The sequence below is a fragment of the Porites lutea genome, chromosome 4, assembly GCF_958299795.1.
Source record: "Porites lutea chromosome 4, jaPorLute2.1, whole genome shotgun sequence".
Lineage (NCBI taxonomy): Eukaryota > Metazoa > Cnidaria > Anthozoa > Scleractinia > Poritidae > Porites > Porites lutea.
In genome coordinates this window covers 2,045,290-2,068,473 of record NC_133204.1, presented here as the reverse complement: position 1 = coordinate 2,068,473, position 23,184 = coordinate 2,045,290, and the positions used below count along the sequence as shown (strand labels likewise).

At 38.8% G+C, this 23,184-nt stretch overlaps 1 protein-coding gene across 1 annotated transcript; it reads right to left on the bottom strand.

Moving 5' to 3' along the window:
- Nucleotides 1-161: 161 nt before the first annotated feature.
- LOC140935214 (aminopeptidase A-like) lies at nt 162-21,148 on the bottom strand. Its single transcript, XM_073384754.1, has 18 exons — nt 20,201-21,148; nt 17,249-17,396; nt 16,272-16,397; nt 15,270-15,390; nt 14,508-14,662; nt 12,895-13,143; nt 10,267-10,398; nt 8,689-8,849; nt 7,902-7,981; nt 7,504-7,631; nt 6,203-6,258; nt 5,485-5,632; nt 4,843-4,916; nt 4,150-4,251; nt 3,319-3,486; nt 2,841-2,981; nt 1,874-1,955; nt 162-603 (listed from the first exon to the last, which is right to left on the bottom strand). Exons 1-18 carry the CDS (start codon nt 20,788-20,790, stop codon nt 460-462), a joined length of 2,805 nt encoding a protein of 934 aa, XP_073240855.1. The 5' UTR covers nt 20,791-21,148; the 3' UTR covers nt 162-459.
- Between the last annotated feature and the right edge of the window lie 2,036 nt (nt 21,149-23,184).

Below are 23,184 nucleotides of genomic sequence, written 5' to 3'. Positions count from 1 at the left end.
ATTTATGGCAATTTCAGTTACGGGTTTTTGTGGAATCGTTTTGCTACTCTCTAATATATAACTACATCAAACCAGTTTTACCTAACCCATAAAAGAACCACCGAGAAAGAAGAAACAAACAAATTACGTATAAAAAAAATATTTATTCCAGTCTCATTTGTAGGTTTCAGAAACAATCGTTTTCCCCCTTAGAAATTGTTATATCTTGAAGGCTATTGCATCAGTTAGGTAAAGTAAAGACTTTATTTCAAGAGGGTTAACACTAAATTAAGCCAAAGCTTATAAACTTGTGGCTCTCTATAATACTATAATTAAATTATAAAGAATACTAATCATACTATACAAGCCTAGAGTTATGATGAAACAATAACTTCCAAATTCCTAACTCTTAATAGAACTGACTTTTCTCGACTTTTTTCGGTACTATATATACTATAGAAAGGTCTTTGATCATGAGTTTTAAACGTGTCGTTTTAACCAAGCGGTCACTTCGTCCTCATGTTCACTAAGCCACATGATATTGGCTCGAATCTGTTCCATTCCCATCTGAACCTGTCGATACGCAGACGCCGTAGACGGGTAATCCTTGAAAAATTCCATAAACTAAGAGAAAAAATAGGTAATAAATCAATGTACTCTTCTCTTTGTTTGAACACCAAATTATAAAGTAAGAGTGTTACAGGATAGTTATAGGACAGCAATATTAAACCTTGTTTATGCCTTCCCGTTAATAATATGCATAACTGCTCTCCTCCATGCTAACCACCACCTCCACCACCACCACATTTTCTATTGCTGAAAAAAAAAAGTTGAGTGTAGGGTCGATCTGGGGTCGATGTACGGTCGATGCGGGGTCGATGTAGGGTCGATGTAGGGTGGATAGGGTCATAGTGGTGGAGGGGAAAAAATCGAAAAAACTGAGGGAAGGAGGGGGAGGGGTTAGTAAAACATTGTACTTAGTGTAAAAGAGCTAGCTTGCTTTTTTTTCACTATGTTAATAGATTCCTTTTAAATCGTTGAGTATTTTACTCTTTTTGTACTTATTAAAGGATCATAAAGTTGATTTCTTTTTGCTTAAGAAGCGTGTCTGGTTTTATTGCGAGCATTTATTAGTCGCCTGTTTCAATTTATCCTTCTTACTTTTTTCATTTTATTGTTTTGTGTTTTTCCAACAATATGTCAAGACTGTCCCTTGGGTCTAGCTGTAGGGCCAATTAGTATGCAAATGTTGGAACTGTTCCTTAACTCGCATAATCAGAACTGACTTGAACGGAGCATGAAACAAGCAAACTCGGACGAATAATTTCCTGGCAAAAGGATTGCAAGAAAGATAGCGCGTTCAAAATTAGTCCGCCTTTATTGTGAGCACATAATAGACTTTTTATTAACCATTAAGGGTTAGAAAAGAACAGGCAAGCCAATGGGCTAAGCTTTTGCTTCTGTCAGTGAAAAGTACAGTTGTTAACATATAAACGACTATCCAATTATGAGTATGCAGGAAGGCTCTCTTTAGTATGGAGGAAGGCAGTTATGCATATTAATAAAGGGAAGGCATACGGAAGGCAGGGGAAGGCATCAACAAGGTTTAATTTTTCTGACCTATAACTACCGTTAAATTGAAAATCAAGAGGAGCCCATTGATCAATGCATGGTTCAACCCCTCCTGTTGCTTTTTGTTGCCCGCTGTACCGTAACATGAACTGCACATTCATATTATTATTTATATTATTATCATTTTTCATAAAGAGTCTATTTAGTCGTCCTGTTATACAGATAAATGTGCTGAAAAATATACTTCAGTAACCCATTCGTCACGTGCGCCTCACGTGTTCACACCCTGATTATTATTGTTTCTTGCCAATACAATTCTTACTTCTTTGAGTTGTGCTTGTGTGTTGCAATTGACCATAAGCTTAGTAATCAAATTTGACCATAAATCAGATCCACGACTGTACCTAAAAGAAAAAAAAATATAATGTACTATTAAAAGGGCATTAAACTAACATGACACACCATTCAAATGATCTGTCTGACAATCTAGATCAGGAAAGAATTCTGAAGAGAAATTCGCCGACTTTTTCCTAGTTGGAATGATTAATCGATTAAGTACAGTAATGAAACGTCAATTAATTTAAATGCAAGAATACTCAAAGGCTTTTAACATCTGTTTCACATAATAAAACGTTTAAAAATCACGTAAAACCAATTTTAAGACAATTGTGCGACAAGGTCTCAACATGAACCAGAAGTCAGCAAAGAGCCATGTCAGTTTCAACTCCGCAGGCAGTCTGTTCCACAAGCTTGCAACACTAATACTAAATGAGCGTCGTCCGTCTGAATGTTTTATTCCAGGTTAACTTTAAATTTCGTTTAGTTTCTTGTTTAGCCGCTATGTGCTGATCAGAGTAGCGTAGTACAAACAACCGATAATGAGAGATGGTGCGTCAACGGGCGCTTACACGATGTTAAAAGCAACGGATAAATTTAAAATCGTCACCACAAAAAGTGGTCGCGGTAGCTTATGAAAAGTGGTCGTGTAAGGGAGGTTTGATTTGGAAAGCTTTGGTATTTTGGATAGGTCGTCACACAAGGAGGTTCGACTGCTTTTTCATCAGTTGTTTTGGAGTATCAAAAAGTGTTTGATGGCTTTGCTCAGAGGCCATACCCAAAATACTCAGTTCAATGATATCTTTTCCTTGTTTCTTGTTTTCTTCTAGTAAGCGAAAAATAGGTATTCATGTAGTCTAAACAATGTTATGAAACTAAAAGCTAAGAAAGATTGGTGTTTTTTTTATTATTTGAAGTTGTAATTACGTGACAAACCAGCAATACTTTCATACTTTCTGTACAGAATTTTCCAGTTATTACGCACAAAGTCCCAGGCCATTCTCCATGTTCTAGGGTCAGAGGCCAAGTCAGATATTACCACGAGGGTGTCCTGTGGACGTATTTTGTCCTTATCCAATGAATAGTTAAGACACCTAGATGCAGAGAGACAAATCAAGATATATTTGAGAAAAAAAGGATTCGTGCAACAAAAATAGACCAAAAAAATTTAAGGCCCGAAATAATTCGAAATAGCTCAGAATTAGAAATAGCTCTGACCAAGCATGTTGAATTTCCCACTTCAACCACCCCCTCCTCCCACACACACACCCACCAAGCCCTCCCCCTAAAAAACTAAATAAATAAAAACGAGATCAAAGATTTTCAAGCCTAATTTAGAAAAGTCGAGAGAGAGAGAGAGATAGCTAATTCTCTCTTGACTATACTTTAACGTAACCAACATTTGCTTACAAAAATCAAGAGAAATGTCACCTTTCAATCATTTCGGGAACCAAAGTATACGACAAAGCAGATAACAGAATCTCCTTTTCTGAAGCAATATTTGTTGACTTATACTTGTCATAAACTTGATTCCATTCCCTCACACCACCCTCACGGACACCGATAGAATATACCACGGCACGGAGATTTGATGTTATGCTATAAAAAAGAGAAAACGGAATAAATGAAGCTCAGTTATTTATGTAAGAACTCGCTTCTCAAACTCACAACAAGACCACGTCATTTGTATGCCCAGAAAGCTATCAGAAGCTTTAGGAGTTAGAAGAGAATTTTTGGAGCTTAACTGTTTTGGGACGTCAAAACGTGTTGTTAATCGTATTTACAATGTTTCCATTCATACAACAGTCGAATTTACGCACTTCGTTCATCCAGCGGTGATCTTGGGATATGTAGTACCGTTTGCAGCGGAGGTAGCGTGGCTGAGCGGTTGGAGCGCTGGACTTGTAATTCGGAGGTCCCGAGTTCAAGTCCCTCCCTGACCGCTAGCTGGATTTGTTCACGGTAGTCCCGAGTTCAAATCCTCGCCCACGCTTGTAAAGTAGCCACTGCTTGTTCTCCTCCTTCCTGTTAGGATCTTTAACCATGTTATCATAGTTATGTTCCATATAAATCATAATGCTCATTATCCCTAAAAAGCCCCATAAGGAGAAAGAATAATTAAAGTATTTATAATTCTGTAGCTTTTGGTGTACCAGGTAACTTAGTCCAGAAATTGAGCAATCCTATCCTATGTGTAAACCTGGGATATTTTTCTCTATGTTTGGTTCTTTTCTTTTTGTCAGTTAGCTTTATTATACGTACAAGTGTCCCTCCATGGCGAGTTGAAACATCCTCTTGACTCTGGAAATAACTGCTTTATCTGAACAATCACAAGCCGTGAGAAAAATATATGGCCGCAGAAGTCTGCAAAGGATGGCAATTATATCACTATAAAAGGATCTTAAAATAACTAGAGAACCTGCCTAAACGATTAGTCCAACTAAAAATAGCACGTGACCTTATTTCGATGAGAATCCACCGATTTTTATCCATGAGATTAAGAGAAAAGGCTATGGCTGCGTCATCGGCGTTAATATATTCTTGCGCAAGCAAATAAGGTTCCTGAGCAAAAAAGGGTAATTCGGCCCCTACTATACCACTCATTATCTAGCAGTCTTGCAGCTTTTTAGTAAACTAGCAGGTATTTTACTGCACATTCTGTCAAACGTAAGATGGACCACGAAGAGGTGACGTATTTGCATCATCATGTGTCAAGTCAACTTCAGTCTTCTTTCAACTACATTAAAACGCAGTTATAATTATCTATAACTGTGGGGATTTAACCCCCTTTTTATTTTTTTCAGTGATTAGTGATAATTATAGTTATTTTTCATGTATTAAATGTATTGAATGAATGTATTTTTGTAGCTAAGAAACTGAAACTGTATTTACTCTCAATATACTTAAGCCATCAGGGAATGTATGGCGTACAAACCTAGCAAGGTTTTTTCTTACTTGTCTAAGTGTGATCCCTCGTCATCCCATCCCAGTCGCTTTATAGCTGGATCAAGTTGCTGCAACATGTAGCTCTAAGGAAACAAAAGGAGGCGACCCCCAAATATATATTAGGAGGGGTACCAGACTGTACCGAATTGAACCACTGTGTATACCGTAGGTATTGGAAAATAACTAGCAGGGAGCAGAAGGGTTCATAACACATAGTAAATACAATTATTTGTCGCGTCCAATTTTTAAATAAACGCAGCCCAAAAGTGTCTACCCCTGATACAAACAGACTGGCTAAACAGACTTGAACATTCGCCCAAGCGACTAAAGACCTGGGCTGCTCGACTGCATGCGTAATGGACAGTGCAATTTTGGCTACAGCTTCTCAGTATATAATTGGTAAGATTAAAAACTCTTTGATTAGATAAAATAGCTTTGAAGATATTTATATCGAATTCAAGAAAACTGAGCTGGCAGAACTTACATTACGCATGTGGGGAAGCAGAGATAAATCTTAAACCAAACCGATTCAACTTTCAAATAATAAAAATTCATTAATGGAATCTTGGGGGGGGGGGGGGGTATGCTTGACCTAGGTTGACTCTCTTTAACTAAATTATAACTACAGACAAACTTCACATTTAGTTTTACCTTAAACAATCCGATAGACTTTCGCAGTAGTAGATTGTCGCCGATATAATACATGTTTGCGACAAATGTTTTCAGTGGAACATAATCTGTTTCTTTAATAATGTACTCTGTCAAATCCAAAGCAATAGTCTGTTTCAGCAGATTGCTCCTAAAAAGAGATAATTATGGGCAACAAACTCAGTACAATTAATACACAAAAAAACAGAAAAATCAGTAAAAAAAAAGGTGATAAAGGAAGAAGCCGTGAGAAGGAAGAATACTAAGTTTCTTGTAAATAAAACTAGCTTTGGTAGTTGGCAGTAATAACACCTAATTTAAAATAAACAACTGATGTAAAATAAATCTATACATGACTTGTGTCATGCTTCTATTTTTGTTGTTGTGTATGTGTAAAAAATTTTCAAAAAACTGAAACTGATATAAATCCATTGAGGCAAACAATGATTTCAAGTTGATTTATGAAAATACAAGATTCAGATGAGAATGAGATTTCCTGAAAGCGTCCGCGGCCGCTTACGGGAATTTAAAAATAGAGAATTTGTATGGGAGTTGAAACAGGGTTTTTAAAGGCTGCCGTGAGCAGAGGTTTCCACTTACAAGCGCTTCCACTGTATTTGCTTAATATGTAATCCCTTATCATGTGTCACCTCGATAGGCGCTTGCAGGCCACAGGCATAGTAACTAAAAATAAAAGCTGTAAAAAAACTTATTCGCTTACCTTGCCAAATGAAACGCGTCATCGATCAGTCCTGACCGGTCAGCGGCGCTTAATGCCTAAAAATTTCGAACCAGTTAGACCCCAGTTATGCTACATTGAAACAAAGGATTTTTTTTTTTTTTCATGTATACATAAAAATTTCCGGATTCATCACGTTTTGAGATATTGGAGATCGCAAGCGTTTACACTAAAAACGTTTGGATTACCAACATTGCACGCATCGTTAAATCAGCGGAGTTTTAGTCGCGAGCAACGACAAGGGCGACGGCAACGAGAACGTCAAGAAGAGGCACAGGGAGCACCCTCGCAACGTCTAGACATCTACCTTTTTCAACTCGTATTTTAAAAAACTTTGACGTTCACACGATTACTTGCATTACACAGTTTCTTTCAACTTTGTAATAGGTGAAGGCTACGTGTCACACGCAAAGAGTGAATTTTCAACTGAGTGAGAGCTCCTATGTCTAAGGCCTAGGGCAAACGTCGAACTTTTCATGAGACCAACCAAAGTTATTGAGTTAAAAGTTCGACGCCTGGCTCAGTTAAGTTCGTCTGAAGGAGTTTAAATCGTCCAACACTTTCTATTCGTCTGTTTCCGACGGATAGAACGTTTGAGGATCGTCTTCAGGACAAACGTCGATCCTTACATGCCACGAACTTATAAATTAAAAATTTGTATTACAATGTATATTTAGCCTTGTTCGGGAGAAAAGTTATTACTGATCATAAACTGAAATTGCGTTTTGCCTGATTCAGATCTTAACTTAATTTAGGTGGACCCAAATCGGCAGAGCGTGTCATGGACCCGTCGACAACACTGGAAAGAGAGCCTTGAAATTAGTAAAATTGCTCTGCGAAAATTTACAAAAGTCTATATGGTGCGGGCACAAACATACAAACGTCTGTAAACTTTCGCGACTTTGAAGAGCTATCATAATCTTTGATAGTTTTCAATAAAACACTTTCAAACTTGCCCATTTTACTAATTCAAGGGCGCTGTTTCCAGAGAACATGACGGATTTTCGCAAGCTTGTCCATGTCAAAATTTGAAAAAAATCGTGGAAGGGTCTTTTAAAAACTATACCTTTTACTACACTTATTTATACATGCCCAATTACTTTAAATCACTTTCACTAACAACTATACCAAAAGCATATAAACCTTATTTTAAAAAAAGAAGCATATTAGAAAAAAATCATAACAGAACAAAAATAATGGTAAACGACTATTCCCAGCTAGTATTTCCTGATCAGTTTCACTTGTTTAACTAATCTCCAAAGGCAAAATACAGTTATACTTACTTTATGGTCAGATAGTAACTGATTGTACAAAGACTTCCAGTTCTCTGTTTCGTAGTTTACTCGGTAATAACCAATCTGATCAACATTGGTCTTAATCCAACCGTCAGAGGAAGCCCAGTTCAGTGAAGCTGAAAAAGATTTTGAAGCAAGCGTTTATGCTTGTTTGCTCGTTTGTTGTTGTTGTCGTTGCTGTTGTCGTTGCTGTTGAGGTTACCGAGAGGTACGACTGTATCTTTTTAGATTTTGTTACTTTAATCAAATTTTTTTTAAAGCTCAAGATATATCGGCGACCAAGCGGCCTTTTTGGTACAAAAATTACAACAGCAATATTAAAGACAACTGTCTTGTAGCCTCATTTGTTTTTTGGTGACTAATTTAAGATTTATGAAAGTTCTTACCAGGTCCTCTATTCATCCAAACTTGGGCTCTAGTCTTATTCTTCTGAGTTATGTATGTAAGAGGTATATTCCAGGTATAACTATGAAAAAGCGCATCTCATATTAGATGACCATCAAGGCAACACATTTTTCCTCTATCTTTGCATAGTGTAGAGGGTGGTAAAGGGTAATTTCGTGACTCGAGATCGGCCCTTTACTTTTCCAAGAAATGGATTCGTTGATTATTTGACAAAACGTTGTAAAGACATCGTATTTACGTGTCGTAGCCAGAAACGGTTTTCGCTGTTTTACTCCTCTTCTAAAGCTCTTTCAAATGATATAAGTTTGACTTTGAAATTAAAAACTGCATTTAACCCATTTTGGTGACGTCAGCCTTTGTGACGTCACTATTGGACATTTTGCGTCAAACAAAAATTTAATATCGTTTGGTCAACAATCGTAGTCTATCTGGCAAGTTTGGTCGAGAAATGAAAAGAAATGTAAAAGATATGTAAATTTAGACTTAATCAGCCCTTTGAGAGGTGGTTTGGCCCTGCCGTGTTAACGCACGTAAATTTTAATCACGTACATAAAATAGACTCAAATTCAAATTCCGATTCAAACTGCAAAGCAGAAACACTTGTTGAAACTCATCAAGTATATTTTTTATTATATATTTTTACAAAACCTGGTAGCACATAATTTCATAATAGTTCATTATAAATTTACACACAATAATGTCCTCATGCATGACTTTTTTCCTTTGGTTTCTCTCACCACACGGACTTGCAAAAGTGATGATACTTACTCAAAAGGAGAACTCTGGTTGGGCTTAGCACCAGGGGCGATAAGAAATAGTGTTTGATCTGCTCTTGCCTTCTCTTGATCCATGCGCGTGATGTTGACCACCGGTAATCCCATTTGTAGTATCCAAGTGTCCATCACCTTTTTTACATTGATGCCAGTTTGCTGCGGATGAACGGCAACCCAAGGGGCATATTAATAGTAATAAATTATTGTTGATGTAGGAGGAAAGTGGTGACTCTGAGACCTACTTTGGCTTTTTCAAAACCGCCGAACAGCGGCTGGTATAATCGACCATGAGTTGTACGTCCATCGTTTTCCATAATTACAAAGACAATTTACTTCATTCGTCCAATTATGTTCCAGTATATTGGAAGATTGGCATAAATTATCGAAGTAAAGGATGATTTCCACTGACGCGTATTTCACTACGCAGGTTTACGCACGTAAATCTTAATCACGTAAATAAAATAGAGGCAAGATAAAAAGTGCTGAGCTTAAAAGAGAAGTTGAGCGCGGTTCAACTTTTACGCTTACAAGCGACCTTTCATGTATTGCCTCTATTTTATTTGCGAACGTAAATTTTACGCACGTACGCGCGTTAAAATTATGCTGCACTGGAAATCAACCCTAGGGGAATGTTCAACAAAAAAATAATGAACAAAAGTGCCGTCTTGTGGTTTAATTGAGTTCCTCTCCAAACGTTTCGGGCCTGGCCCTTCATCAGTGGAGTTACAAGGAACTCGAACCACAAGACGGCACTTTTGTCCATTATTTTTGTTGAATATTCCCTTACCTTCTAAAGCGCGACGCAGCTTTTTTCCTTTTTTTTTTCCGTTACTTGTTTGAAGAAAAAGTACCCTGGGGATTTCAGCAACTCAGTTGGTAAAGCCATTTTAAAACCATAGCTTGTCAAATCTTTTATCCCTGGTGGTAATTAACCAAATCAACAAGGTTGTGTTTACCAATTTTTTAAGATGAACGAATAAAGGTTTGATGGTTATATTATTCGGGAGTGGAGACGGCTTATGCAGATCAGTAACATTTATACCAACCTCTTGGTTAAGTAGTGTAGTTCAGTTCTAAGGAGCGGCCTAGCGTGGATGGTGGGGGGAGGGGGAATGAAACGCCACGAATTAGTGCACATCTGGCCAGAGGCTGGTGCTCTAAACAGACAGCTTGAATCCTTTTATGGTGGCAAATTTTGCTCTTTTACCTCAGTTGTCTCATTTTTGAAAGACAGATATTAACGTAATGGATTTCTAAAAATAGATTGTTTGATTATGTGTTATATGGTTCAATGAAATCTAAAATAGCGCCAGACACATAGAGAAAGTTTTGGTAAATGAAATGAAATGAAATTAAAATGAAAACTTAATTTACGTGTCTATGTGTTTAGCTTTCATGACAGCTAACGGGGGACACGGGCTATCTACATTAATAATATGTGTCCCTAGTGAAATCTTCATAACACTAAAATTATTAAAACCTATCGCATACATAATTTTTTTCTACAGTCGTATTTCGGCCATGCCGCGGATAATTGCCTCTGTATTTTCTGAGAAACCCATTATTATCTTACTTGAGTCATGCATGCCCATAAATCATCGGTGACAGCGTTTCTATAAGCAAATTTCTTAAGATATAACTGGAGTCCGGATGTAAATCCTTCCGAGCCAAGAAAATCCCTCAACATCCTGATCACTGATGCACCCTGAGGAAGAAAGAAAAAATTAAGCCAGTCAAAACGTTCATGGTAAAATGGCGATGGCTTGTTGGGCATCATAGAAGACCGGCTCTTGGGCCAGTTAAGACAGATAGTTTTAAAAGAAACTCATTTTAACCCATCTTCAGTTTCTCCCCTCCAGTAATAAACTGAGTGTGAAGAAGGTATAATATAAAAGAAAGACAAGAAGAGCTTGGAGCTTGCTCATTTTTTACAGAAATGGAGATCCAATGCCTTATCTTAAACCATATTCATCCTTCATCCAAATAGCCGTAACGTTTATTTGAAAAGACGAGCGTTGATTCGTTGCCGAGAAAATCGTAGTCAACAGTTTCCAGCATATTACAAAAGACTTATTAACGGACCAAGCAAATCTGATGACGAAAACAGAATCGGATGACAGGACAGCCGACAATTCGACTAATTGTGACAAACGACAGAGCCAAACGTACCCATCACATTTTGAGTCTTCATAGCCAATAGAAACAGAAACTTCCCAGGTATCGTGTGCGCGTGCACAATACCTGAGCATGCGTCGCGACTAACGGCAACAAAATTAAACCATTTGCCAAGAGAAAAGCTCGTGAAACATGGTTTTTTTCAGCTCCCAAAGAAAAAATCATTTTCACCGAGGGGAGCGTGCGTGTGTCCTCGAAATTTCTCCGGCCTAAAGAGGGAGAGAAAAGAAAGGGAAAAAACAAAGAGGGAAAGATTGTGGTTGAATATATGTGTCATGTTAAATAACATTATTTGAATTAAATTTAAATTAAAAGTAAGCAAGTAAAATCAACGCGGATAACTGACATAGAACATCGATCATTTCAGTGTCTTCATGACTCCATATAAAACATTCTGGTTTAACTGTTTCAAACAGTTTATTCTCAAACGTTAGTTTTACAGTGGAACCTTGATTTAAAGAATTGCTAAGGGACCGGGTAAAATTGCACGTTATATCGGGGGTTCGTTATATCGAAGCCTTCGATTCAACGAATTTTCTAGAAAACAACCAAAATGTTCGTTATCAACGGCGAGGTATGTATAGTTTGTTAATGATTAGTCATGATTAATTCTCAACACACAGCATTTCCGGGTCTGAACAATTTCTGTAATTATTATACATTCAACTCACTATCTCTATTGTGATTGGCCGAAAACGTACAGTGAGTTTTGGAAATCAGCGCCTGGGACGTCATCTACTAAGGTCACTCAAGTTCATGGGTAATCATGTCATGTATGACCGCGGTGCATGATTTCTAAGGGTACTCATGACAAGTTCGGCCGATTTGTGTTGCTTGCCGTCAGTGAAGAAGCAAAAACATGACTATCCAGAATAATCAAGGTCGAGGTAGGGGTTATCGGCTGAGGCTGATAACCCTTACCGAGACCTTGATTATTCTGGATATCACAAAACCGAATCTAATAATTTTCTATAAACATTTGCATATGAAGCTATCATGGTTTCAGTACAGAGCTGTGCATAGATACGGCACTAGAAACTCAAGAACTGCTGGCAAACAAAACTGCTTAAAACTATTGTACACATAAATTTTATCATCGCTGGTCTGTTAATCGCATTTATCTTTAGCTATCGTTTGGTCACATTGACATTTATTAGTTATATCGAGGTATATTTTACGTTTGCGCTTCTGGACTGTGTTCGTTATAACGAGGATTTCGTTAAATCCAGGTTCTATTCGTTATATCGAGGTTCTGTTCCATACATTTTACTGCAATTTGGGCCGGGCTGAAGAAAATCGCTCGTTACACGTACACAGTAATTTTCAAGGAGTTATAACAACTCCTCTAGTGGGGCTAATTTAACTCCTTACAGTGGAATTATTTTTTGGGGAGTTATTTTAACTCCAAAAAGGAGTTTAAAGTACTCTTTTTCAGGCGTAAAAGTGACCCCAGATATTGAGGAATTAAAAAAGCCCTCAAAAAGGAGTTATCCTGTACCTTACATTTTTACTCCACTTTCAGAGTTTCATTAACTCCAAAAAGAGTAAAAACAACCCATGTAAGGAGCAAAAATAACCCCATTTCGGAGTTATTTTAACTCCAGACTGGGAGTAAAAAGAACTCATTTTCAGGAGTAAAAGTGACCCCAGATATTGAGGAATTAAAATAGCCCTCAAAAAGGAGTTATCCTGTACCTAAAAGTTTTACTCCACTTTCAGAGTTAAATTAACTCCAAAAAGAGTAAAAACAACCCATGTAAAGAGCAAAAATAACCCCATTTCGAAGTTATTTTAACTCTAGACTGGGAGTAAAAAGAACTCTTTTTCACGAGTAAAAATGACCCCAAATTAGGAGTTAAATTAGGAGTTAAAGTAACCCCCAAAAAGGGTTATCTTGTACCTAAAATTTTTACCCCATTTTTGAAGTTATAATAACTCCCTAAAAATTACGGTGTACCTAGGACTTCGATATAGCGGTTCATTAAACCGAGGTTCCACTGCATTTATATCAAATAAATTTTCAGACCTTTTCATATGATATAGAATCAAAGATGTTATTGATTTCTTTGGGATCTTTGACTTCCACCGAAATAGGATGTGAAAATTTTGACTGATCGTCGCTGAACGCTTTGTAAAGCTTCTCAAGGATAAACTGGTCCAACATTCTCCAGTTTCGCTCAACAAAACTCGATCCTATATCTTCCATATAAGTTGCAAAGCCTTCATTAAGCCAAAGATCATTCCACCATTTCATAGTGACGAGGTTTCCAAACCACTGAAAAAGGAGATCAAAACAAAGATTAATGCATTGACTTTTTGTTGCGTCAGTCCTCTAAAATCAGTAAAAATGCCTTTATAAACAACTGCACATCTGGGAAAAGGAGGTTGCGTTGGTGAAGAAGCAATAATGTATTGCCGAAAACATGTAGTGAGCCAAGGCAGGTCATTAAGGAAGTGATTCAGTTAAATGTGATTGAAATTCTTGATTTTAGGCTACCTGCATTTATGCAGGTGCCGTCGAAAAATGTCTTTTTATCTAAATCCATGTAATATATAACATCTATCATGACTAAAAGCTTGGTTACCAATAGTGGCATCGATTTTTAAAAAAGCAACGACCGTTGCCATGGGGAAATGGACGTCGCCGTCCTGTCCTGCACTACACGTACGTTTTCGATCTTGAAGGAATTTTAGCTTTTTCTCTGATATGTTGAGTAATTAAGTTAAAGTCAATGGGATATCCGTTGCTACTCGAATACCATTCGTAGCACTGGCAGAAGCATTTATGTTGAATTGGTAAAAACAGAGCAGACATAGTAGTCTAAAAAACTACTGATCACATTTTATCTTGTCATGTGAACTAAAGTAGTTTTAAACCTAAGTACACTAGATCGTTTCCCATAATTAATTGAACAAGAGAAACTTAGGTTGACTTTTCAGGTTATTTTTAAAACAGATAATTTTGTTCCATTCAGTAGCTTAGTGCTGCATTTAAAAACACGAGCTTAAGCCCCATGCAAACAAACGCAGCATTCTTGGCCAACAATGTTGGGAGTTGTAGCGTCCTTTTGCACGTAGCTAATAGTTTGACCGATTTCCGACAAATTTTGCGCAACAACTCCCAACCAAAAGCAACAACATGCAACAGATCGAGTGTGCAAACGGACGCAACATGTAACTTCCAACAATGTTCGAAGTTGTTGGCCAACAATGCTACGTCCGTTTGCACAGGGCTTTACGTGAAACCTGTCGCCGTTAGCTATTTTCAAATTCAGAGTGGAGTCTATTGTAAGTTTACCATCTTATGAAACCTAAACTGAGTGGCAGGCGCAAAAAGCGGAGCAGAGTGGGAGAAAAATCCCCCATCCCTCCCTACGTAGGCTGAAGCCCTGTGCAAACGGACCCAACGTTGTTGGCCATCATCTCCCAACATTGTTGGATGTTACATTCTGTGTCCATTTGCACACCCTGTTGCATGTTGTTGGAAGTTGTTGTGCAACGTTTGAAACCACTCAAAATTTTAGCTACGTGCAAACGAACGAAACAACTCCCAGCATTGTTGGCCCAACAATGTTGGGAGTAGTTGCGTTCCTAACTTAGTAGCCTTTCAGGGAAATGAACCCTGGATTCTCCGCTTACCTGGTGTGCTAATTCGTGTGTGACTGTCTCACACACATCTTGCTTAATAGAATCCGATGTTTTATTAGGATCAAAGAGAACCATGGCAGCGGAATATCCTATCAGGCCCCAGTTTTCTTCAGCTCCTGTTCCAAAGTCAGGAATTGCAACCAGATCTGCAATATGACGGGTTGGAACGTAAGCTGTGGCGTGAGACATATTGCTCGCCGTTGGGTAACCGATCGAGCGAAGAGACCCTTTCGCTTGAAACTTTGTAAAAGGAACGAAGTCTCAGTTACCGTCGATCCTGAGACTGCAGTGCAAAAGGTGGTTGGTATTCTTCTCTTGGACAGGTCCTTCTGATCGGAAACTTTATGACGTTCGATTTGGCCAATCCCGTTTAAGGTATCAAAATTTGCCGAAATTTTCTCCCAAAATTGACGTAAATAGATCGGTTCAATTGAACTGACCCAAGGCGCGAAATTCGTTTTTCGAAATATCTGAGCGGTTTTTAACTTAAATAGCGGAATAGTTTGATATTTCTTACAGCCTTTAAAATGTTCATCGGACACTCCCGACCAGATATAATGGAAAAGGAAACCAGACAGAGAGGTTTTAAAACAAAATTAATGTTTCTGATAAACGGTATTTAAAAAAAGGCCCGCGAGATAATTCATTAATTTGTTTTTTGATGACTTAGACCCAATGAGCCTCTAACGTAGAACAATAATTCCTTTCTGCGTGATATAATTGCTTTTTTATAATAACATGAACAATGTTTACCTTGCTTTGGCAGAGGAAACGGTATCTTAAAGAATTTTTCATAATTTGAGAGAGTATTTGCAGCGATGTCCAAAGCGTAAGTACCCTGTGAGATCTGCGACGGAGGAGCCCACAAACGGACCTGTGCGAACAGAAAGTAAAACGCGCGTAATCTTTCAAAAAGAAAAAAAAATTCACAAACGGCCCCCTCTCCACAACGACTACCTCTCTACAAAGGCCACTTTCATTTTCTCCCGGCGGACAAATAATCCATACCCTGGGCACGATCCATTCAACCAAAATTTCCTGAAATTTCGGTCCAAAACTCGATGGATCGGTTCGCTCTAACCGGAAAAGTTTCAAAAAAACTGGTCCACCTATTGAGGTGGACCAATTTTCCGGGTCGGACCGGTCGGAATCTTGGTTGAATGGATTGCGCCCCTTGACTCTTTAAATCTCTCTACAACGGCCACCTCTTTACAACGGGAGCCACTTTCACCTGTCCCTAAGGTGGCCTTTGTGGAGGGATTCAACTGTATTAGGAAACGCTGCTCAATGCTCAGGGTTCTTTTTTGTTGTTGTTGTTTTGTTTTTTGTTTTATATAATACAGCAGCCGACATCGATGACAACCTGAGAGCAAGAGAAGAGGAAAAGCTAGCGTAAAACAAAATTAGCACGAGTAGTCAAGCTTCCAGCGTGTGCTTGCATTAATCGTATTACCCATCTACAGTCGAATTTTTTAGATATAGCACAAAAGATGCTGGTCAGATCATTTTTAAGGTTTTGGTATTTCGAACAGGTGGTTGCCTATAACAGGTGTTTCAACATAGAGGTTTGACTACAGTCTTCAATATCGTCTAAATGTTCTTTTAGTCTAGATGCGCATATGTCGGCATTGTTTAGTTGTAACGAGCTTGTGCCTTTTTTTTTTCTCTTATTTCGATTGTCAGCTGAATTGTCAAAACGTATCGTCGCAGTATAACATGTTGTAATTTTGGTTTAAATTAGGTTTGGTTATGTACCTTGATGCCACTACTTGTGTTAGTTTCTATGGACTTGAAGTCGCTCACCAGAAACGCTACCAAATAAGTACTCATCTTAACGGATTCTTTGAAATGATCCGCGTATAAATCTTCTCCAATTTTAACCTGGAAAAAAGGAGAGAGCACAAGTTGTTATATTACGGTGGTAAGATTTATGTTATACTTGTCTAGAGGCAATTAGGTGTTAAGTTTTGAGGATAATGGGTCGCTCTTTCGCGTGTGTTTGTTAGAAAAGTGACCACTGATTGTAAAGGTTTCCTGTTGACAGTATTGGACAATCATAACTAACCCTTGCCCACCCAAACGATACCAGAAATCGTTCCCCAGAAAGGTTGTGGCCATTCCACTCTGAAATTTACGGATTGGCGATTCATGTACAAACAGTTGAGTATAACATATGATTATTTTTGAATTTTGAATTACGTGTGGGTCTTATTTTATTCTTTTTTTGTTTCATTCCCTTCTCAGTGTGTTCTGCCGACCCCTGGAAGACATACCGTCAGGCAACTGAGGCGGTTGCCTTTCGGAAACAATTTTGAATGATTTCTACTGTGTGCCTGAAGCAATTTTTAAGGGTTTTTCATTGCACCCTAACACAGTAATAGAGTCTGATGGACGAAGCCCATGAACATCCCGACCAGCCGGACGTCAGTTCGCGAGACAATAAAAAAAAATGGCAAAGCGCACAGGAAGAACGGGCTGAAAATTGGCAAACGGACAAGATTGGATCCGAAGGAAACTATTCTTCTTGGCAAGAGTCGATCGGACTCAGTTGGGGGGAGACTTTGTCAATTATTTGTACCTACGAGATTTTTCTAGTCTTCAGATTGTACCCTATAAGTACTTTTGCCAATTCCCCGATTATACCTAGCCTAGCACTGAAGGTATTAAGAGTTCACCGTTAATCTCTCTTTTGACTCTAAGTGTGACTCTTAGTCATGTAGCATAATGCTCACCGTGCTGTCGATAGGCATATTAGAAAGCGCTCTGTACTGCCCCTGTCTTATAATGGTAACTGTAAACGTAGCCTTCATCGCTGGTTCGTCAAAACATGGAAAAGCTGACCGTGCGTCGGTGGGCTCAAACAATGTGGCAGCCAAGTACCTGAAATAAAAGTAAACTGGTTACTCGCGTTAAGCCCCGTGCAAACGGACGCAATATTGTCGGCAAACAACTCCCAACATTGTTGGATGTTACAGGCTGCGTCCGTTTGCACACCCTGTTACATGTTGCTGCATGCCGGTAGCGTGTTGCTGGGAGTTGTTGCGAAAAGGTTGGAAACCGGTCAAACTTTTGAGCCAACCCCCGAACTTTGTTAGAAGAGCTCTGCAAACGGATACAACATATGTTGCGCTACGTTTTGGTGATCACGGAACAAAGGAAATGTTAGGATCCTAACATTTCTTTTGTTCCGTGATCGCCAAAACGTAGCGCAACATATGTTGTATCCGTTTGCACAGCTCTTCCAACAATGTTGGGGCCACGCATGCGCATTACGCATGGTTTACAAGTCTTATGGTTTGTATCCTTCCCACGATGCACTGCAGGTCCCAACAATGTTCACTTGGTAGTTGCTGCATCCGTTAGGACGTAGCTTTATCAAACTGGACGGAGGGTGTGTATAAGGAGCCTGTTCCAGGCTCCGAAATTGAAAACGTGCGAACATCCCTTTTACCAGATCACAAATTTATGTTTCTTTATTTACCAATTGATCTACCGAAAACTGCCATCCCTTAGCTTATGCGAGCACTCAGTTGACAAATAATTTTTCACTATCAGGGTGCGTTGTTATTAACAATAGAGTCCGAGGGGGGCGTTTTTCAGAATTGTTGCGAGTACAAATTAATTGCGAGAAATAGACGCAGTTTAAAATCATTTTAAAATGATATTGAGGATATTGTGCTACAGCAAATCTCACTCGTGCCGCCTTGAGTACCCAAGCAATAATAACGAGCCATAAATATAATGATTATATTTATGGCTCTTTATTATTGCTCGGGTACTCCAGACTCACGTGTGAGAATTGCTGTAGCACAATATCCGCAAAATCATTTTAATGGTTATAGGGGTTTTGTGTGGTATTTTTAGCAATAGAAATTTAGGAGTCAAATCTAGTAACAACAATACAGCGACGCGCTTTCAACCCAACACTCAGGGACTCTCGTGCACTGCAATATATGATTATAAGGAAGCTTTCAGAGTATTTTCAGGGAATTTAGGTCTGCTAGGCCCTTACTATCGAGTAAACAGCCTTGGGTATGTTATAAAGGGATAAGAACGATAGGAGTAAGACGGCCAAAAAGCCAAGAAAAAACAAAAATTTATGTGAAAACACGGGGAAAGGTATCAATATTTTTGACTCCTATTTGCGATCGTTAAAAATACCATTAACCGGCCTGATAATTACTGATATTATGCAAAAATCATCACTTTGGAGCTTGGGGAATCTGCGGTTGATAGACCCTTTGCAGCTAGTCGTCCAAGTGGTACCAAACCGCCATGATGGAGAGCAAAAGACATTCTGAGACAAGACAAGACAAAAGTTGCTCCACTGGACTTGTTGAACCACACAAATCAAATCTGTGGATGGATTTGTTTTCTTTAGACTCAGTTATTTTGATTGTAGTGACCTGCAATTGTTTGCCATTTTCATAGCCGAGAAATTAGTTGGTCCACGGTGTGTGCAAATTGTAAGCAAAAGAAAGCAAAACCCCCTATTGAAATTGGCATGTATATGTACTATTTGCAAGGTTCACTCTCATTTACAGAGAGATGCCTGTAGTGGCAAAGTCTAGAACTAGTCTAGTAGCGAGGGGATCTGCGATTACCAGGGAAACAAGGGTCTCTCAAATAGAATAGCGTGATTCTATCCAAACTGAGAGTGGTCATTATCGTTCAATCGAGTCCTGTTTTGCTCTGCGTCGTCTGAGACTATATAGATACGTTCTTCAATGAGAGAAGAACGCCTCAGCGGCCTCGATCGCGATGATGCTTATTCACCGTGGAAGCAACTAAATGCCAACGCCAAATGATATTTATGAACGAAAATCAAACTGGAGACATCCTTTGTAGGATAGATAGCGAAACATCATGCAGTATTGTGAAATGTTCAGTGTACTAGTGCGTGGATATACGGTGTGTTTCAAATTAACAGGACCTCGGAAATAAGCACTTGTAAGCACTGAAAACACCTGCCTTTTCACACTTATTCGAGGTCGACTTTTCGGAGAAACATCTCATGACAAGTGCTGAAAATAGCGTTTCGAAGCATCCAAATTTGAAAATTCTCCAACCCCCCCCCCCCCCCTACAAGGCTCGCGCCTTCGGCACTCGCGATAATGCACCCCCACCCCCCCCCCCCTTCCCACCCCCGTGCAAAAAAGCCTAACTACGGCCTTGTATTGCACCAGTCAGAACTGATTGCCTGATTTATCTTGAGAAAGCGACTCTTGTCTTCCAAAAAATCTTTTATCAAAGACATTTATCTAAAATTCGGAAAAGACCTTTCATCGCTCTTCCGCCCTTGAGTGGCACAGTCTGGCTTCACTGATCTCAAAGGAAGTTACTCGAAGTAACCGTCTATGTCTGGAAGTATGGGTATATTAAAATTAAGTCAAGCAAGATGTAAATTTCAGGAAATTTGCATGCTAATTGCCACCTTTATAAATCTCAACTGACAAACTGACAAAACTAAAAGTCCATAAAAGCAACAATATTTTCCATTTTTTCTGCATCCCAAGGAACAAATAACAAAGGATGCATCCCTATACGTGTATGTTCCGATTTCCCCCGAGTCACCATCTCCTGCTCGCATTAACCGAACTGTAATTGTTCAATGAATATTGCACTGTTCTTAGTTTGCATATTCAATCTATAATTACCAGTGATGTTTATTTAGTTTTACTCACCTTTTCTCGCCATCTTTTGCAGTATAAGAACTTCTGTAAAACCCTAGTAACTTGTCCGTTAGGGGATAGTTAAATTGAATGTAAATCTTGTAAGTTTGTCCCCGGATGAGTTTCTCTTTTACTTTAATGAGGAACATTTCAAGGGTCTTATTTTTCATTGTTTTTAACACATGCAGTTCTCGATCCTGCTGTTTCTTCGCACCCCTTTCAATCAATTCTTCGTCTTCGTAAACATCTCGCAAATCATCAGAAAATTTAGCATCTTGTTGTTTCTTCCCAAAGACTGCTGTCTTGGTGACATTCATGTCTCTTAAATGAAGAATAATATTTGCCGTTGGCTTTTCACACTTGACTGTTATACCAACTTCTCCCTTTACGTTGAATAATTTTAAGTCAGTGTCCAATGCGATTTTGTAATTCAAAGGAAATAAAGTCTGTGGAAGTCGTAAACTTCCCCAAGGAAAATTGTCTCCACCCCTAGTGATGATCTTGCGGCCATCGATCCTGCCTTCTCCCAGTGTTACTAAACTTCCTAGTAGAGGAACGTATAGAACGAAGCGAAGTAACCGACGAAAGCTTGTAGCGTGCATATCAAAAGAGGGTTTAAATACCAGGCCAGCTGTTACTTGGTTAATAAGAAAAGGAGTAAAGTTACGAATTGCCTTTGGAAAAACTGTTTATCTAATGTTGAAGAATAATCTGAGCCAGGCTCTATGCATAAACAACAAAACCTTTGGATACGTGAAATGTTCCGCAAACGCACGGTAATTAGAGCGTCTCGCGATATCCGTCATCTTGGGCTCGTTTAAACCGCATCTTCAGCAGGAGGGATACCATTTAATAGTCCATTTATGCTCGTCGGCTATAAACTGGTATTTCAATAAAGGTGACCTACATGATATGGGTGTCCAAGCCTCCAAAAACTGACAATCAAATACATGTAACACAATCGAGGTCATGAGTGATCAATCCACGACGAAAACCGGCATGATATTCAACTCTACTCAGTCAAAAAAAGGACCTCAATGGCCAATATTTCGACTGATACCAGGGTACCCCTAATATGGCTCCTGCTAACTGAGCATTTGCCTTCTACAGGGTCAGATTTGAAGTAAACAATATATTATTTAATGGCTTTTATTTTAAAATCTGAATAATGTATAAACCACTTTTCTTTCGAATTCAAATATATTTGAGCATAAAGGTCTTTGATTGACTGAAATGGACGGAATGTCACTAATTATATATTTAACTAATTAAAAAAACGTATAAGCCATTAATGATAAGGCTTTAAGCATTTATGGGTGTACGTTTATGAGCAAAGCAAATTCTTTGAGTTGAAGTTTTTTTCCCTTTTTTTCCCAGAAAAGCTTGCATTCTCACGAGCCGCTTGTGCGGATGCAAATCACGAGGCGAAGTACTTTCGAAAGTACTTTGTTTTGTAACAGGCATGCCGTTTTTTCATCAGTTAACTCTTCCCAGAAATTTTTTTGGCCTCATTTTATGATTTTCAAGTGTATGTTGGTGATGTTGCTACGCTCTATAACTAGAGAGATCTCGGAAGACTGACATATGTGCCCAAAAACGTTTTTCTGCTTATCACCAAGAAAACCCTAGAAACCGTTTGCTGAACCTCGTTGGAATGCATCCGTTAAGTCTGTCAGTGAAAACTTTGAATTTGCAATGCAAACAAACTTCATACCTATAAACCAGTGTTAGGTCTTTATCCGTTCATGGTTTATAGTTTTCAGTTTACAACTTTTCTTCATATCAGGTGCATATACAGTCGGAACCAGGAACATGAAGTCATGATATGAGTAAATAAAATTAGAATTTAAAGACGTTCGGCGCGCTGGACCACCTCCCATAAGCGACCACTTATCCAAAACAACTGCATTTTCCCATTTAAAACCTTACAGTTGGAACCTCTCGTAAAGCATGACAACCCCTCGTAACCGACCGCAAGCACTTTTTATGATGACGGTTTTTGATTTTTCATTGTCGCCCTTTTAAGCGACCGGCAGTTGCTGTTCAGAGTATGAGAAGAAGTTTTAGAAACAACGTGGATTTACATAATGTCAGTAACCTAAAAATTGCATGCATGCGGTTTTCCGAAAAGCAGATGTGTCCAGACTTCAGACTTCTCGTAAAGACCTCCTGCAGTTCGATGTCTCGTAAGAGAGCATCTTTCGTAAGCGACAACTAACTCTTCACATTTGTCACCCGGGATGGTCGCTTATTGGAGTTCTGACAGTAGGATTCCTAACAGAAACTGTCCAGGGACGATAAAATGTCCGTTCAATCACTGATCTAGACTGCAAAACAGTCTATTTTTTTCTCAAATCGGTTAAGCGTAGCTTAAGAGTCTCTCTCTCCCCAATCTCTCCGTTTTCAGTCTTGATCCAGTCCTCTTGACTTCTCGCGCTTCACCTTGAATACGCAAAAAACTGGGACTGTTTTGCAGTCTATTGCTGATCTCGTCTATTGGGGAAGTTGGAGGAAGGGGTGGTATTTTCCTTTTTTTTCTCTGTTGTTTCTGGTTGACAGTAATTTTCTAGGGTTATTAATTTCGGATCAGGAGAGGAAGCTCGAGCAAAAACTCGGTATTCATCTCCCAAAGCCCGGCCGGTAAGCCATGCCTGCCCTAAGTTTGTCAGTGTTGAAAAGTACCGGCGTTCCATACTGAACCAACACCCCAAGATATACCTTGTACCAAGCCCGTGAACATAATCATTTACATGCGGAAAACAGGAAGGTTTAATTGTACTAGCCTCCCTAGCCTTCTATTCATTGACGGTGACTCCTAGTAATGTTGTGAGATGCTGAAAAAGAGCTAGTGTGTACGTAAATGAACGTTCAAATGGATTCACCTAGTGGTTGGATGAGATCAAGTGAGATTATTCTTTTTATTACAGAATATGACGTTGTCTTTAACACACTTAACACCGACCCGTAAATAAGAGTGAATCAGTAGTCGTTTTAAG